Here is an 18,379-nt window from a genome sequence, read left to right as displayed (position 1 = left end):
AGTAGCATAATGCATGCTGCAGCAATGGAATGCAGAAATGATTTGCTAAGTGACTTACTAAAAATAAACAATAGCCGGGCATGGTGGCGCATAGCTTTAATCCCAGCATTTGGGAGGCAGAGGCAGGCGGATCTCTGTGAGTTCAAGGCCAGCCTGGGCTACATAGTGAGTTCCAGGACAAAAAGACCAAAAAAAAAAAAAAAAGCCAATAACCTGCTATTTTTAAAGGCATAAACAAGTGTTGGAGAGATGGCTCAATGGTTAAGAACACTGGTTGAAGATCTGGAGGACCTGGGTTCAATTCCCAGCACCCACATGGCACCTGACAACCACCTCAGGCACTGTACAATATGGGTGCACTTACCTACATGCAGGCAATACATGCATACACATAAAAATAAATAAAAATTTTAAAAATAGTTTTAAAAATTAAAAAATAAAAGGCATGAACAATGGCCCTTCATCTGTGTAGGTTCTATATTGTGAATTCTACCAATCATGGATTTAAATTATTTAAAAATATTGTGTTTGTTCTGAATATATGCAGACTTCTGTCATTACCTCTTAATATAGTATAACAACTATTTACAGAGCATTTATACTGTATTATGCATTCTAAGTAATCTAGAAGTGATTTAAAAGTATACAGGAAGGCATGTTTAGGTTATATGGGAATACTGTTTTATATGAGGCACACCAGCCATGGCAGATTTGGCTTCTGTAGTGGTCCCAGTACCAATTCTCCACAGAGACCAGTGGACACCTGTAATATGAAAAAATGTTGTGATATCAGATTTCAGGGGTTTTTTTTAGAATGGAATTACCATTTTAGCTATAAACTAGTTATATACAAAAATAATGCACATTTTCAAAGGAAATATTTCACCTCTTGCTTTCTTGGATGAATGTCCTAGTTTGTTTTCCCACTGCTGTGACAAAACATTCTGACCAATACCAACTTGGGGAGGAAAGGGTTTATTTAGCATCCATATCCCGGTCACAGTTCATCAGGGAGCCCAAGGTAGGAACTCAGGGCAGGAACCTGGAGGCAGGAGCCAGACAGAGCACAGGCCATGAAGGGAGGAATGCTGCTTACTGGCTGGCTCCCCTGGCCTGTGCTCAGCCTGCTTTCTTATGCAACACAGGCCCACCTGCCCAGGGATGGCACCACCCACAGTGGACTGGGCCCTCCCACATCACTCAACAATCAAGAAGGTGCCCCCATGGATATGGCCACAGCCAGTCCAATGAAGGAAATTCCCCAATTGAGGCTCCCTCAACCCAGGTGTGTCAAGGTGACACTAAAGCTATCCAGTGCAATGAATAAGGATTTTTCTGATCAAACAAATTGTGTTAGATTCCTGTTTATACATAGGGACACTTATGATTTTGATTCAAAGTTGGTAAAATATTTAGGTTAATTACATGAGTAATTTTAACAATGATAAACATGAAAATATAAAATAGAATAATGATCATATGCTATAAAAAGTTCCACAATAATAACCATGCCTTAAGCTTTATGTTTAAGATAAAAATACCTTGATAATTAACATGTCTTGTTTCCTTAATGTTATTTTTGTTTTTGTTTGGGGGGAGGGGTTGAGGTAGCATCTCACTATGTAGCCCAGGCTTGCTTAAATCTTGTTATATTGCTCAGACCAGCCTTGAACTTGGGCCTCAGTACTCCTAAATGCTGGAATTATAGACTTGTGATACCACATTTAGTATCGTGGTTTTTTGTTTGTTTTGGTCTTTTTGAGACAGGGTCTCCCTGTAGCCCCAGCCATCCTGGAGCTCACTATGTAGACCAGGCTTGCCTTGAACTCACAGAGATCCACCTGCCTCTGCCTCCTGAGTGCTGGGATTAAAGGTGTGTGCCACCACGCCCAGCTGTTTGTTTTTTAAGGAAGCAATCCTGACAGATTTTTGCCCCCTTAAAACTCAAACACTATTCTTTTTGTCAGCTTTCCTTGTATATTGCCATATGCTTCTCCTTGAATTCCCACCCTCCTCTGGGGCAGTGGTCCTCTTCACTTAACAGAGAAGGAGCCTTGTCTTAAGAGAAATTTCTTGCACAATATAGGGCTGGCACTCAGTCAGTACTCCCCAAATCCAGATCCCTCTCTTTGTACTAGGCTACTCTTTTTAAATCTGTGGTCTGGTCACAGCTAAATGTCCATTAATTTCTGCCCCTTCTCTACCAGCTCAGAGAATGCAGTGTATGAATTCACCCTCTCCCCTTTCAGGTGCCTCCATGATGCATAAAGCCTGATCATGACCTTGCAGAATAGTAACCCCAGCTAGGGGAAGGAAATGGTTCTTTCCCTTGTATAAGCTTGTGATAGAATTCCTGGACTTGGGGCACAGTGGGAGCCAAAAGTCAAGCACCACAGGTTTAACTCATAAAGGTAGATCTGAAGCAGGCATGGTAGCACACTTCTATAATTCTGGCACTCAGAGGCTAAAGCAGGAACACCATGAGCTTGAAGCTATCCTGGGCTTCATAACAAGCTCGAGGTCAGCTTATGTTACACCAAGATCTTGCCTTTTAAAAAAAATAAAGTAGATTTGGAACTATGTTCAAACCCCATCTTTGATGAAGTTTCATTTTTCAGATCTGTAACAACCAGCCCTCAAATTGCCTACTACACCCCCTCCTCTATTAGCGACATATATATGATTTGCCCTTCTTGTTTTCTCTTTCCTGTAACCCTGCCTACCCATCACCCAAGAGTAAATGGTATGGCTTGAGACACTTCAAGGAACATCATTTATCATCATTCAGGGGTCATGAAGGACTATGGTCACCAGGGGTTAAAAAAAAAAAAGAATGGCAGAAATTGGGAGTCTATTAATAGGCATGTAAACACATGGAAAGAAGCCAATATCCTTTCCCCTTTCAATTCTTTGGGGTAGGAGGGGGCAAGAGAAGGATGGGGTAGATGTTGTAGAGGAACAAAACTACATACTACAGGGTTAGGATTAGAAAAGGCTTGGATAGATATCGACATATTTTCAAGGACCAGTAGGACTCCTTTTTCATGAATCTAAAGTGACAAAAACTGATACAATTTAAACAGTAGAAAAAAATTATTCAGTACAACATGAGTTCCTTACAATCCAATCACCTAGAAACATGTGCTCTTAACATTTCCTTATTTTGTTTTCCTCCATGACTTTATGTTCTAAATATATACACATAAATATTTGTCTTAGAAAATAGAATGCATTGTGTATGTTGAGTTTTATCATCCTTTTTTACCATAATGTCATGTATGATTGTGATATTCTTAAAACACGATTTTTCAGATTGGTATTCCCTAGCCTCCGCTGAGCCATTTTTAGGCTTTTGACATAGTTGAGTTTTTTTAGGGTTTTGACATATTGACATAGTTGACAGTTTTTCATCACAAAATGTGATGCTGTGATGAAGGTACCTTTACACAGACAGCTTTTTTTAAAAAAATGTATCACTGATTAGTTTGTGTGTGTGTGTTTGTGTTGCACATGTGCATGAATGTGTGTGGAGGCCAGAGGTGGATGTCATCAATAGTTCTCATTTTCCACCTTTAATTTTTTTAAATTTCTTTTTACATGTATGTTTTCCCTGCTTGTATGGAAGTGCATCACAACTGTCTGCCCAAGGAGGCCAAAAAAGGGTGTCAGATTCACCATGTAGAGTTACAGACAGTTGTTAGCTGCCATGTGGGTACTGGAGACCAATCCCAAGTACTCTGTAAGAGCAGCTAGTGCTCTTAGCTGAGCCATTTCTTCAGTCCCTTCCACCTTATTTTTTGAGATGGGGTTTCTCAGTGAACATAGAGCTGACCAATTCAGCCAAGGTGGCTGGCCAGTGAGCTCTCGGGATCAGTCTACTTCTGCCTCCCTAGCATCGGGTTACAGTTGTGTGCCCACCTGCTGTACCTGGCTTTTTACATGGGTGCTGAGGATCTAAACTCAAGTACTCATGCTTGCAAGGCAAGCACTTTTTAGCTTCTAGATAGCTTCAGTTGTGAAAACACCTGGAAGAGGAAACCTCAGTTGAGGCATTTCCACCATCAGATTGGCCTGTGGCCATGTCTGAAAGGCATTTTCTTTATTGTTAATTGATGTAGAAGGGCCCAGCCCTATTGTGGGCAGTGCTACCCCTGGGCAGGTGGTCCTAGGTTGTATGAGAAAGCAGGTTGAGGGGCTGGAGAGATAGCTCAGTAGTTAAAAGCACTGACTGCTCTTTCAGAGGACCAAGATTTGGTTCCCAGCATCCACACGGTGGCTAACAACCATCTGTAACTCCAGTTCTGACACCTTCTTCTGGCCTCCATGGGTTTGCATTTAATACATCAAAGCAAAACACTCATAAACTATAAATAAGTAAAAGTTTAAAAAAGTAAGCAGACTGAGCACAGGACAGAGGGAGCAAACCACAAAGCACAGAAAGCAGTGTTCCTCCACTGTGGTGGTTTGAATGTAGTGTCCCCTATAGGGTCCAAGTGTTTGGACACTTGGTCCCCAGTTCATGGAGCATTTGGGGAGGATCATCAAACCTTTTGGGGGTGTGGCCATGTTGAAGGAAGCATGTCACTGGGGACAGGCTTTGAGAGTCCTTAAGCCTTGCCAGATTTCCAGTTTCTCTCAGCTTCCTGTGCCTACTTGAAGATATGAGTGTTCAGCTTTCTGCTCTGGCTATCTCTGCTGCCATGCCTCCCCGCCATTATGGACTCTTACCGTCTGGAACTGTAAGCCAAATAAACTCTTCCTTCTTTAAGTTGCCTTGCCAAAAGTGTTTTATCACAGCAACAGAAAAGTGACTAATAAATCCATGGTCTATGCTTTAGTTCCTTCCTCCAGGTTTCTGCCCTGAGTTCTTGCCCTGGCTTCCCTCCACGATGAACTGTGATGAACAGTGATGGGGATATGTAAGCCAAATAAACCCTTTCCTCCCCATCTTGATTTTGGTCAGAATGTTTTATCACAGCAATAGAAGCCAACTAGGACATCAGCTGAGCCATCTCCTCCATCTTGAGGCACTAATTATACATTTAAGACATTTTCTTTTCTGGCAGCGAATTACTGAGTCAAAGTATTATGACTAGTTTTTTTGCAACTTGGTATGCACACCAGAAACCATGAGTCCTGCACCATGGCCAACTGTGACAATATGAGTGTGTATGCACCAGCATGCCTGTTATCATTCTGTTCCTACATTTGGTGGGCATGAGCTAAGAGCAAGTTATTGTTTTGCTTTTTTTCCAGTTGTTAATCAAGCTGGATATTTTCCCTTTGTGTATGTGCTGAGGACTGAACACAGGGCTTCAAGTATGCTACGCACATGACTACTACTAGGCTAGATCCTCAGTCCATATTTTCTCTTCTTATTGGGAAAAATGCTTTTGTTCTTTTCAAAGCTACATGTTCATTCTTTTCAAATATTCATCTATTTATTATTGATTTATAGGAACATTCTGTCAAGTATTATGGAAGTAAATTATTCTTGTTTTAATTTTATTTTTTTTGAGACATGGTCTCCCTGTATCCTTAGCTGGCCTGGAACTTGCTATGTAGGCCTTAAACTCACAGAGATCTGCCTGCTTCTGCCTCCTGAGTGCTGGGACTAATAGTGTGCACCACCACATCCAGCTGGAAGTAAACTATTCTTTTAAAATGTTGACCATGCTATATCAGTTTTTATTTGCTTTTCAATCTCTGTATTCTGTATTTGTGTTAGTTTTTACAAGATGATGATGTAAGTCATTTTAGAAAGGAAATGGTGGTCTCATAGACTCAATGATAGAAATATTCAAGTGTTTTCAAATATCATCTGAATAGTGGTATTGATGGAAGAAAAAATATGCCCATGCATTTAATGTTGCTCTTTCTGGTGGTCTGAATGAAAATGTCTCCTCTAGGCTCCAAATATTTGTACATTTGGTCCCCAGTTCATGGTGCTGTTTGGAGAGGGTCATGGATGCTCCAGGAGGTGTGACCACGCTGGAGGAAACATGTCAGTTGGGACAGGCTCTGAGAGTATATGGCTTGCCTATTTCCATTTTGTCTCTCTCTGCTTTCTGTGCCTGCTTGAAGATGTGACTGCTTGGCTTTCTGCTCTGGCCACCTCCTGCTTCTGTGCCTCCCTTGCCATTATGCACTCTTACCCTCTGGAACCATAAGCCAAAAAAACTCTTCCTTCCATAAGTTACCTCGGTCATGGTGTTTTATCACAGCAACAGAAAAGTTATTAATACACTCTTTGTGTATCTGAGATAATTTTCTTATGGCTGATTCTTTACTCTGCTTTAAACAACTAGCAGTCACTCTGTAATTTCTGTAAAGCCTTCTTAGTAAATACTTAACTATACTGATAGAGAAGATAAAACTAAAATGGAGAACAAAAAGGGACCAGAATCACCTACCACAATTATCTAGTAAAACCTTTTAACCATTGTACTGGTGCAAGCAGTAAATTACATAGCTAAAGATGCCTTAACCATTGCCCACAATATCTACTTCTGGTAAACATGCTGACCACTTGACCATGAAAGGAATTTCCTGTAATGACTTACATACATGTAGACATTTGTGCTGAAAGTCATGCAGGCTATAGTCTAAACCCACCAATGCTGTAACTATTAAGAAATTATGTGGGGGCTGGAAAGATGGCTCAGCAGAGATGGCTCAGCAGAGTTCTTGCAGAAGACCTGGGTTCAAATCCCAGCACCCACATGGCAACTAACAACTGTCCGTAACTCCAGTTCCAGGGGATCCAACGACCTCTTCTGTCCTCTGCAAGCATTGTATGACATGGGTGCACTTACCTACATGCAGGCAATACATGCATACACATAAAATAAAAATAATAATTTTTTTTTTAAAAAAGAAAGAAATGATGTGAAGGAGCCAGAGAGATGGCTGAGTGATTAAGAGCACTGACTGCTCTTGCAGAGAACCCAGGTTCAGTTCCCAGGACCCACATAGCTGCTAACAACCATCCCTAACTCCAATTCCAGGCAATCTGACACCCTCTTCTGACCTCTACAGGTATTGCATGACACTTGTACACTTACATACATGTAGGCAATACACTCACACATAAAAAATAAAAATAATAGAATATTTTTTAAAAAAAGAAATGATGTGAAAAGCCCTATAAAAGTCTATAGATTTTTTTCCAGGAGCAGTGGCACTCAGGAGGCAGAGGCAGGTGGATCTCTGTAAGTTCAGGGCCAGCCTGGTCTACATAGTGAATTCCAGGTGGGGCTACAGGGAGACTCTGTCTTAAAAAGACCAAAAAAAAAAAAAAAAGGTCTATGGATTTTTGTTAATTGGGGCCCAGAACTTCAGAGTATTAGCTCCTCTGGGTCTGCTAGTGTAATAAAAAGTGAGTTATTCAATTTTCTAGGTGAGTTCTTGATTTCTTCACTTCCTGATTTTCTGTAACAGTATATACAAAGTCACAGGCTGGTAACACTACAAAGATAGGAGTGTGCCATATGACAGGTAGCATTACATGTATTTAACTGGATAGGCAGGGTAGACCTTAAAGGTTTGTGAAAAGAGAGGTGTCAGTTTCTACTTTCATTTTAGAAAACTAATACCTTGTAAAAGACCCATGCGAAACAACTGCAAAAGCAAAGAACTCTATTGCAAAAAAAGGCTTATCAGAAGCATAGACTTTGTCCCCATAATTTCATGGTTCTTTCTTGTCAGACCCAAGATGCAAGGAAACAGCTGGTTCTCCTGAAAGGCTTTCTTCTGCACAGCTCCTGGAGGCCCACTCTGCATGGATATAAGGACGGCGCAGCCACTAATAAAGCCCATGGAAATGATTGCCTTTACAAAACAATACTGTTGTGGCAAGCAGGGAAGATGCTAAAAGTGCTTAACTTCAAATTCACTTCCTCAATATAATTCGAAAAATTGGGGGGCTGGAGAGATGGGTCAGCACTTAAGAGCAATGGCTGCTCTTACAAAGGACCTGTGTTTGGTTACCAGCACCCACATAGCAGTTAACAACCATCTGTAATTCCAGTTCCAGGGGATCCAATACCTTCTTCTGACCTCCACAGGCACTGCATGACACAGGTACATTTACTTACATACAGGTAATACACTCATACACATAAAATAAAAATGACAAAACATTTTTTAAAATTCTAAAACATCAATGAGCACAGCCCCTGGTCATTTTGACTTCTCTGTGGGCCATGGAGGTTTTGCAGATGGATGTTATCCAGGTGCTCCTCTCACACAGATACAAGCATTTCTGAGTCATTGCTTATTCACCCACTTGGAGCATTTTCTTATTTACAGGCCACTGCTGCCTCAACAGTGGCTAAGGCCCTACCTGAGGTAACCTAGCTCCACAGCAATCAAAGAATCCTTCTTACGGGGCAAGTTAGATGCTCTGTAGCTGACCCTACAGTTTCTGTAAAGCACCAGTGTACTCTCAAAACGTAGTTAATAAATGTATGAAAATCCTGTCTTTTATGAACCTAAGGGAACTCTTACCAATCAAAAGTATCACTGATTCCCCATTCATTGATCCCAATTTCCTGTCACCACAAGTTAATAAAGGCAGTATACTTCAGTGTTCTAAAGATTATTGATGCAATTTAAGGCTATGGATGAGAATTATACCCTGGTAGGAATCTAAGACCTAAGTCCTGAACTCACTTGGGACTAAAAAAAAAATGGGGAGAAATAGGACTTTTAAAAGCAGTCTGTTATAGGAACAGCTTTAAGCAAAAAATTGGTTCACAATTTTCAAAAGACTGTATTATAGGACAAATAAAAATCTTCAAATTTGCCTATATGAACATATAACCTTCATTCATCCCATTTTCTCAGAAATATAACTTGTCCTCAGATGGTACTGACACTTGCTACTGTGTGATTTCTCTTTTAGAGAATATCAGCATTCCCTTTCACTATCCCAAAAGAGAGGGGAGAAGCTGTAATTAGATAGTATCTAGCAGAGGCCTGCTGAACATAAAGAAAAGGTGGGTCATGGCAAGGGATGGTGGGAGCTGTCTAGGAACTCAGCTGCAAACATCTGTTTACCTCTCCTAGGAATGTGGGGGCAGGGGCTATCTTGAACTTCCCCTTGGAATGCTCTCTGACATCTCAACTGTTAAGGACAAGTGTTGAATGCTAAGAGAACACTGGAAACATTTAATGATTCTATTTTAATAAAGAATTCTAGGGTAAAGGCGGGAAAAACTGACCAGTCTGAATTTGGGAAGAAAAGGTCTTGCAAGGAAGACTTTCCTTGAATGTGATAGTGTAGGAGTTAGATCCTCTGTTCCTGTGTCTGATGAATAGGGGTATTTTTATGACCCTAATTAGGGGATGTTGGAGAACAACTGCCCAAATGACCTCATTTCAATAAATACAAATGAACAGGTATTTCTGTTTTTCCAAAATATTTAAATATTCCTCTTTCAAATAGAGGCAGAGCTATTGCAGAGGATGGATAATTTTTGTAGCGAATAGTCAGCAAATCATGTATTCTTGTAAGCTAGTGTCTCAATATGTTCATAAAACAGCTGCATGTGCAAGCCCTATTGCCATGCTTAATGGTTATCTAATAAAATTATGAAAGTAATCAATGATCCCTGAAAGATTTAATCTTTCAACTTTTTGAGTATCAGTTACAAAAAGGGAAAACCTCTTGGCAAGCACTCAATTAGGTGACTTAAAGATGAATGTTCTGGGAAGTGAGCCAAAGCAGTCTCAGCAGGATAATGATCGGTTTCTTATACCCAGACATCCAGCAGCTGTTTTGAAAACTGTGCCTTTCATTTAACATAATCATTCTCAATGTAGGGACCCTTCCTCCTATGAAAACTGTTGAGGAAAAATCTTATGTCTCTGAAAGGCCACGTGTTAAAGGCTTGTGTCAGTATTGGGAAATATCACAACCTTTAGCAGACAGGCAGGAAGAGAAGTCTTAGGGGCATCTAACTTTGTTAGTTTGTGGACTTCTGTCCCATCCTCCCCTCTCTTTTCTTCCAGCTGCCATTCAAGGAACAGCTCCTTTCTGCCACATGTTCCCTGCAATAATGTCTGTCTTGCCACAGAGCCAAAGCACTAGGAACAAAAAACCATAGACTGAAACTTTAAAGACTGTGAGCCAAAGTAGATTTTCCTTTTAAGTTGATTATTTCAAGTGTTTTGTCAGAGAGATGGGAAAATGATTATCATACTGCAGTTAAAGAATAAAGATGAGGCCCCTCATGGGAGAAGACAAAAGACCCAAATAATAAACATATCATCAGCTTACTTTGGAAAAATTGTATGACTCAGTCCAGTGCCTTGGGGAAAGAAAACAGTTAAAAAATTCAAGTGTGAGGCAGGAGAGATGACTTAGCCATTAAGAGCACTGGTTGCTCTTGCATAGGACTTGGGTTCGGTTCCCAGTACCTACATGGTGGCTAACAACTGTCTGTAACTCTAGATCCAAGGGATCTAACAGCCTCCTCTGGATTCCCAGACACTGCATGAATGGGTGGACTTACATACATGCAGGCAAAATATTCATACACATAAGATAAAAATAAATTTAAAAATTTAATTCAAGGAATTTTAGGCACAAGATCAATGTAAAGGCATAGAAACCTCCATATACTTGAAAAGTCTAAGTATTTGAAGATAGAGAGGAATGTATCAGAGGTGAACAGACTGATATTAGCCCTACAGTTTGCACACAAAAGACCAAAGATCCTCTAAGGTAGTTTAGTCACTCCCAGTGGTCATTGTTTTGTTGTTCTTCTAACCATTTTTGAAAAGACTTTAGATTTATACAAATCTTGCAAAAATAGCCAAGGTCACTAAACACTTCACCAAGCGACCCCTAATGTTAACATCCTGCACACCATAATATCAAAACCAGGAAGTTGCCATGACTACAACACTGTTGACATTACAAAATGATTGAAATTAAGCTATTGTTACTTTGAGGACAGCATTTGTGGGTAGCAGACTGGCGATTAAAAACAGAAACACACGGAGTTTTCCTGTGCCACTGACATTCTAGGTATGACACAGGTGAGACCCAAGGTCTGAATGAAATCAGAGCTCTAACACTATATCAGTTGGGAGTTCCACCCCAACCCCTGCCCTCCCATTTCAGTTGTTGTATCAGAAAAGTAAGGAGATCTCAGATTTTATCCCAGATGCACAGCAAAGTAAATGAATTTGACTTAAAAGTGGCTGGTAATGTGTGTCTGCAAGAAGACCCCCTAAGTCAGTCCTGATGATATCCTTTGTCAAATGACAGGTTAAAGTATCTTAATTGGCTATGTTTTTAACTCTTAAGTTGTCCAACATTTTATTCTATAAAGTAGGTTATGCATTCACATCAACTGAATAGAACAGGTAGGTTTTATAGAGGGAAAAGGTCTGGGAAAAGCAGAAAAAATAGTGAAAAGGTGATTGGTTATTTCAAAATTACTTGCCTAGTAAGGTGGAGGCAGACAGCAGACGAAAATAACAGATTGGTTAATGTCGGGTACTTCAGGTACTTGGTGTAACGCTTAAAGAAGAAAGGATTTCATTCGAATGCCACTGGAAACTGGCCTGTTTAGAAAACTCTTCAAACAGGTAGTTCAAATCCAGCAATGGCTGCTTCATTTGGAGGAATGGAAGAAGGGTCACTAAACTATCAGTCCTGGTGTTAATCTTATAAATTATTTGTTTGCTTTTTGAGACAGGGTGTCACTATATAGCCCCAGCTGGCCTGGAACGCTCTGTGTAGACCACCTCAGGCTGGCCTCGACTCAGAGTGATCACCAGTGTCTGCCTCCTAAGTGCTAGGGTTAAAGGGGTGTACCCCACACCTGGATGATCTTACAATTTTTAAAAATCATAATTTATTGAGCTTCTAATAGCCACAAATCTTCCACATGCTTTCTCTCTCCTTCATCCTGCTCTGTATCCTTGGAGCTTGAACTCTAGGGCTGGGTTTAAGGCAGTATAGGAAAGGGAAATTTAAGGGGACACAGGAAGGGAAACAAGCGGCTCACTTTGGAATCTGGCTAGGTGTCAGAAACTTAAATACAACTGATAAAATAGAAATTGCCTATATAGATAGTGTTTGCCTTTCTAAAGACATCTCAAACAAGGATGTTAAAAACAAACGATGCTAGCCAGGTGTGGTGACACAAGCCTTTAATTTCAACACCTGAGAGGCAGAGGCAGGCAGATCTCTGTGAGAGTGAGGAACTGGTCTACATAGTAAGTTCCAGACCAGCTGGAGATACAAGGAAACCCTATCTCAAAAAGACAAAACAAACAAACAAACAAACAAAAAACCCCACAAATTATGCTGACTTGGGGTCAGAATGTTGGTGGTCTTGAATTTAACTATATGCCCCTTTCTCATCCCTAAAGCTAAATAATACACCTCATAAAACCATCTTATGGGATGGAGAGATGACTCAGCCATTAAGAGCTCTTGCACAGGATCTGAGTTCAGTTCCCAGCACCTACATGGCAGCTAACAACTGTCTGTAACTCTAGACCCAAGGTATCTAACAGCGTCCTCTGGATTCCCAGACACTGCATGAATGGGTGGACTTACATACATGCAGGCAAAATATTCATACACATAAGATAAAAATAAATCAAAGAATTTTAGGCACAAGATCATATATACTCTTGGAGAGAACCAGACAAGAGTTCAGTTGCCAGCACCCATATTAGGTGGCTCACAACTGCCTGTAATTGCAGCTCCAGGAGACCCAGTGTCCTCTTCTGGTCTCCATAGGCACCCATAGCCACAGACAGACAGAAAGATGCACATAAATTTAAAAAAATAATAATCATTTTTTAAAAAATCTTACAATTTCATTTAAAAAAGGAAATTATTTTGTTCTTGGGGGTGTGTGGAGGAAAGGAGTACACCTATCTGTGTGTGCACGTGCATGTAGAGGCCAGAAGTCGATTTCAGGAGTTTTTCCTCAGGAGCATTCCACTTTGTGTTTTGAGACAGGATCTATCACTGAGACCTGGGCCTGGCTGATTAGGCTACACGTCTGCCTCCCCAGAACTGGTATTACAACCAAATGCCACCACAATCAGCTTTTTACCTGGGTTCTGAGGATCAAACTCAGGTCCTCATGTTATTTTGGCAAACACTCTATGGACTAAGCTATCTCCTAAGCCCCAGAAACTTAAGATAAGAAAAATAAGTAAACTAGATTGTATTTTTTTAATTTTAAAATTTTCTTAATCTTTAAACCTTGTTGTAAACTGTATCCTTTAAGCAGTGTAATTTGAAAATCCATAGAATCATAGATATAACCATTATAAAGACATCTAAGGTTCTCCCTCTCTCTACATGTCTGTGCTTAAATCTAAAAGGTTTATCTGTACTTAATAAACTGCTTAACTTTATTTCACTCTAACTTGTTCTCAAATTCTTTTTTTATGTGTGTGTGCATGTGGTGTCTATGAGTAAGGACATATGTGTTCCCAAGTGTGGAGGCCTGAATTTGATGAGCTTCTTCCTCAACTGCTTTTCTCTTTATAGAGGCAGGGTCTCTCACTGAACCCAGAGCTCAATAATTCTGGCTATTCTAGCTAGCCAGCTAGGCCTGGGGATCACCTGTCTCTGCCTCCCAACTGCTGGGATTTCACAGCTGCCTGGCTTTGATGTGGGTTCTAAGGATCTGAGTCCAGCCCTCCTGCTTGCACAGCAAGTGCTTTATCCATGGAGCCATTTCCCCAGCCAATCTGAAATGCCTTTCTGTGGTCTATGGTATAGTCAAAGCTTTCCTATGGCAGTGCTGAGCTGTATCTCCCTTTCTGTTGATGTGTTCAGAGAAAGAGGCACACTGAAGGATGAGGAGCATTAAATAGAAGTATTTCTTCCCCCAGCCTGCATCATTATCGTAGTATGAACTGGAGTTCCCAGGGGGAAAAAAAAAAAAAAAAAAAAACACCACATTACTGATTTTGAAGATTCCATGGGCTATTTGGATTTATTCAAATTTCTGTGATTGAGGAGAGATGGAATGTTACAGGTCCAATTATCTTGAGCTACCTTTGGCCCCTTTAATAACCACCTCTTTGTTTGACTTAATATCCATCCTATGACTGTTAGGCAAATCCTTTTGGAATGTACAGACCCCTAGCTTCCACCAACCCAATGGCTAAGAATGCCATCAGGTAGGGTCTGAGGCCTGTTATAGAGTGTTCCCTACTGTTATGTTACATGCCTACCTGATGCTTCCACCAATGTATTTAAAAAGTACCTTGATTTATGACTTTCTTTTGTTCTGTTACCATAAAAGCTTTTGGAAATTGATACCACAGTTTGGGGGTAACCAGAATCTGTCTTCGCAGGCCATGGTCACTCATATTTAGTTCCAAAATAAACAACTCTTATTCTCTTTGAGGTGAGAACTGCATTTTTGCATAGACACCAAGTTGCCTCCCACCAACCCTCCTGAAAGGCTGAAGCTCCAGTCTGGAAGCCCTTAATATTAGGGTTTGGATCTGCCCTAAACCCCCTCCCCAAAGCAACAGGGACTCATGGTTTTGCAGGCCCTCTGAGAATACAGGAACTGAGTTAATGAGCACCCTGACCACCTGCAGACAAGATAAACAGACTCCCCACACCTATAACCCAAGACCCAACTGCTGCAAGAGCTGTTTCAGCACAACCTGCTTCCCCTTTGATAATCTTAGAAGACAAACAGGCCCCTGGACCCCAGACCTACTGATGTAGGAGCTATCTCAATACAAGCTACTTCCCCCTGATAAGTTTCACAATGTATAGACCCCTTATCCCATGACTCAAATCCTGGCTGACAGAAGGGGAAGGGGAAGGGGGCAGTTTGACAGAGGCTGTTCTCTCCTGATAAGCCCTGGACTCTCTCCTCCCCACCTAACTTGTTTTTAAAAAAATATATTTTCCCACCTTCTGCATCCCCAAAACCCCCTATAAAAGGCCCCAGCCAACAGCCTGTAAACTGACAGCTCCTCCATCCTGAACAGGGGACTGTCCCGTGCGTTTTCTCTGCCAATAAACTTTATTCCGGCCAGAGTTCTTGTCTGTGTCCTGGTACTTTCTCCCGATTTGGACTCAATTTACCTATCACTTAAAGCCCTCAAAGAAGCACTAAGTCTTATTAGGCTTTTTGGCTTTTAATTGCCCATGTTTTGGAAATATCTCTTTAGGGAACTCTTCTTAACCACTCCCTTAAGTATTCTGTTCCCTGCTAGAACTCTGACAAAATCCAAAATTAAATCTGTGAGTTGAGCTGGGAAACATTCTCTCTCTCTACCCACTTAGATAACAGGCATACTCTTGTGTTTTCATATTAATAGCCCATAGACTCGTCCCTACAGTCCTTTTCAGATAAGGACCCTGAGCTCAGAAACTTTCCTTACTTGCCTTTCCAAGCTATTAAGCAGCTGGGGCAGAGACTGCACGCCAGGCTGTCCGACCCCACAAGCAAGGAACAGCCCCAGACTCCTTTTCAGGTTCCATGAGCAAAGGCTGGCAACAGTAAGGTGCGATCAGGATCACCGGAATTAGAAAACCTAGGATACCTTTCCAAAACTATGGGTATGGGGAAAGGTATCCTTTCAAATGAGTCTTTGTACCTGTACTTCGACATCACCTTGAAAAGCGAAATTAATCATTACCTTTACCTTAGCTTTTCTGGATGCGGGCCACTGTATCCCATAAGGGAGTCTCACCCAGCGGCGGCCAAACCTACCCAGTGGGACGGACGAACAAAGAGTGAACTCGTGACCACTGACGCCGGAAACCAAGAGACTCGACTGACCTAACAACCTTCGGAAGTTAGAATGGCTCCTACAGTGCTCCTGGAGCCCGCGGGCCGCAGCTGCTGGGACGAGCCGCTGCGCATCGCCGTGCGCGGACTCACCCCCGAGCAGCCCGTCACGCTGCGCACGGCCCTAAGCGACGAGAAAGCCGTGCTCTTCCGCGCCCACGCGCGCTACCGCGCCGACGCCGGCGGCGAGCTGGACCTGGCGCGCGCGCCCGCGCTGGGCGGCAGCTTCGCGGGGCTCGAGCCCATGGGGCTGCTCTGGGCCCTGGAGCCCGACAGGCCTCTCTGGCGCCTGCTCAAGCGGGACGTGCAGACGCCCTTCGTGCTGGAGCTGGAGGTGCTGGACGGCCACGAGCCCGACGGCGGGCGGCTGCTGGCCCGGGCGGTGCACGAGCGCCACTTCCTGCCGCCCGGGGTGCGGCGGGTGCCCGTGCGCGCGGGCCGGGTGCGCGCCACTCTCTTCCTGCCGCCGGGTGAGCCGCCGTGGTCCTGTCCCTGGTCCCACAGAGGTCCCTAGCCTGGAGGAGAATCACGGGACTGGAAGACTCCGCAAACCTGCTCCCCGCTGACCAAAGCCTGTCTTTCGTTTTGAAAGGAACCTTTCCTTTCACAAGTCATATCCTTAAGGCACCGTGAATCCCTCAGCTATACGCTGAAGTGATTATTCAATTTACATTTCTTGAAGTCCACTATATGCCAGCCACCTGGGTGTGTTCTGTGTACCAATATCAGTGACTTATGCTAGTGGTCAGTGACTTTTGCCTCCTTTCATATCAAACTTCCAAAAAGCCGTAAACCCACAAATGAAGATAATGTTCCCTAGTCATTAAAGTGCACACGGATTACCCTGACAGCCCCTTCCCCCCATCATAGTCATTCTGCGTGTTTCTCAACCTTGGGTGATTTTTGCCCCTCCATCAGGGGACATGTGGCAACATCGACAGAGGTTTTTGTTACATACAAATAAATGGGGAAGTGCTATTGCCATCTAGTGGGTAGAGGCCAGAGACACTGCTAAACATCCCGCTATTCTCTGATCAGTCCCCAGAACAAAATTGTCCTGTTCCAAAGGGATACAGTGGACTGGGGAGATGGCTCCATAGGCAAAGTACTTGCTGCACAAGCATGAAGACCTGAATTCAGATCCCTAGTACCCCTGTATAAGGCTGAACATGTGAAGCTGGTGTCTATAATCCTAGCACCAGGGAAGCACAGTTAGAAAGATTCCTGGAATTTGTTGGCTAGTCAGTCTAGCCAGTTACTCAGCTCCGGCTTCAGACCCAAACTTAATTTTAAAAAATGGGCCTCTGGCCTCTCAACGTGTGTACCATGTCAGAATGGGCCTAGGTACCTGTGATAGGAGATCTAGTTTGAGGTGCCAATAAGGCCATGTCAAAGGCTATTTAACTCAGCTCAGCCTTGAGGGGTATGTAGAAAGACTTTCAGGAAGGAAGATGTAAATTTAGGTTTGAAAACTAAGGAACTGAACAAATAAAAAAGTAGGATGGGAGAGAGAATAGTACTACAACCCAAAGAAAAAGTATATATAAATATTCAGGGGCCAAACAACTTGGCTGAGTTAGGGATGCCATTCTTTAAGGCTAGAGTCAAGAGGATAATGGAGGTGGGAACACACTCTAATATTCCCTGTGTACTTAAGAGTAGTTTATGATTCTCAAAGTGTTATCGGATACTGTTTTTGAGGCAAATGAAAAAGAAAAGTTTGTGGAAAATGTGCATTAATTTTTTTTTTCTTAGCTGGGCATGATGCCTTTAGTCCCAGCACTCAGGAGGCAGAGGGAAGTGGATTGAGACCATCCTGGTCTACATAGCAAGTTCTAGGCCAGCTGGGGCTTCGGGGAGATCCTAACTCAAAAAAACAACAAAAAATAATTTTGTGTACATGTGTAGGCATGTGCATTGGAAGAAATTAAAGGACAACTTACAAGAGTCAGTTCTCTACCACTACCATATGGGTGCTGGGGCTTGAACTCAGGTTGTCAGACTTGGCAGCAGGCACCTTTACCCACTGAACCATTTCGCCAGGCATTTTTTAAAACTTTAGGTTATTAGCCAGGCATGGTGGCACATGCCTTTAATCTCAGCACTCAGGAGGCAGAGGTGAACTCTGCGAGTTCAAAGTCAGCCTGGTCTACATAGTAAGTTCCAGGCCAGCTGGGGCTACAGAGAGACCCTGTCTCAAAAAGACCATAAATAAATAAATAAATAAATAAATAAATAAATAAATAAATAAATAAATAAAACTTTGTTATTATTTGTGAAACTATGTAACAAATTCAAGAAGAAAAAATAAGGCATTTTGTTCGCCTTCCCTTCTCATGGTAGGTTATTAAAAACAAACAGCCAGGTGTGGTGACACAAACCTGTAACCCCAGCACTTGGGAAGCAGAGGCAGGAGGATCCGGAGTTCTAGGCCAATGTAGTAGAACCCGGTCCACAAACAAACAAAAACAAAAAAAGACAAGAAGGAAGAAAAGTAGAAAGGGTCTTGTTTCACAGTGTCTCTACTTCATACATCACAGACTTCAAAAACTTCTTGCTGACTACCAAAATCT

At 42.2% G+C, this 18,379-nt stretch overlaps 1 protein-coding gene across 3 annotated transcripts in view; it reads left to right on the top strand.

Moving 5' to 3' along the window:
• The first annotated feature begins 15,737 nt into the window (after positions 1–15,737).
• Positions 15,738–18,379, top strand: part of Acot6 (acyl-CoA thioesterase 6) — a 25,959-nt gene continuing 23,317 nt past the window's right edge. Inside the window, exon 1 of one of the 3 annotated variants that reach the window (XM_008849773.3) lies at positions 15,738–16,276. In XM_008849773.3, coding sequence (XP_008847995.3) covers positions 15,820–16,276 — 457 coding nt within the window. In that variant the 5' untranslated portion in view covers positions 15,738–15,819. The remainder of the gene's footprint in view (positions 16,277–18,379) is intronic. The other 2 variants (XM_029554423.1, XM_029554424.1) reach the window with 2 other exon arrangements.

This window comes from Nannospalax galili, unplaced genomic scaffold, assembly GCF_000622305.1.
Source record: "Nannospalax galili isolate Female #2095 unplaced genomic scaffold, S.galili_v1.0 scaffold24, whole genome shotgun sequence".
Lineage (NCBI taxonomy): Eukaryota > Metazoa > Chordata > Mammalia > Rodentia > Spalacidae > Nannospalax > Nannospalax galili.
Note: the sequence above shows the minus strand (reverse complement) of the source record. Positions and strands in the feature narration are given on the sequence as shown.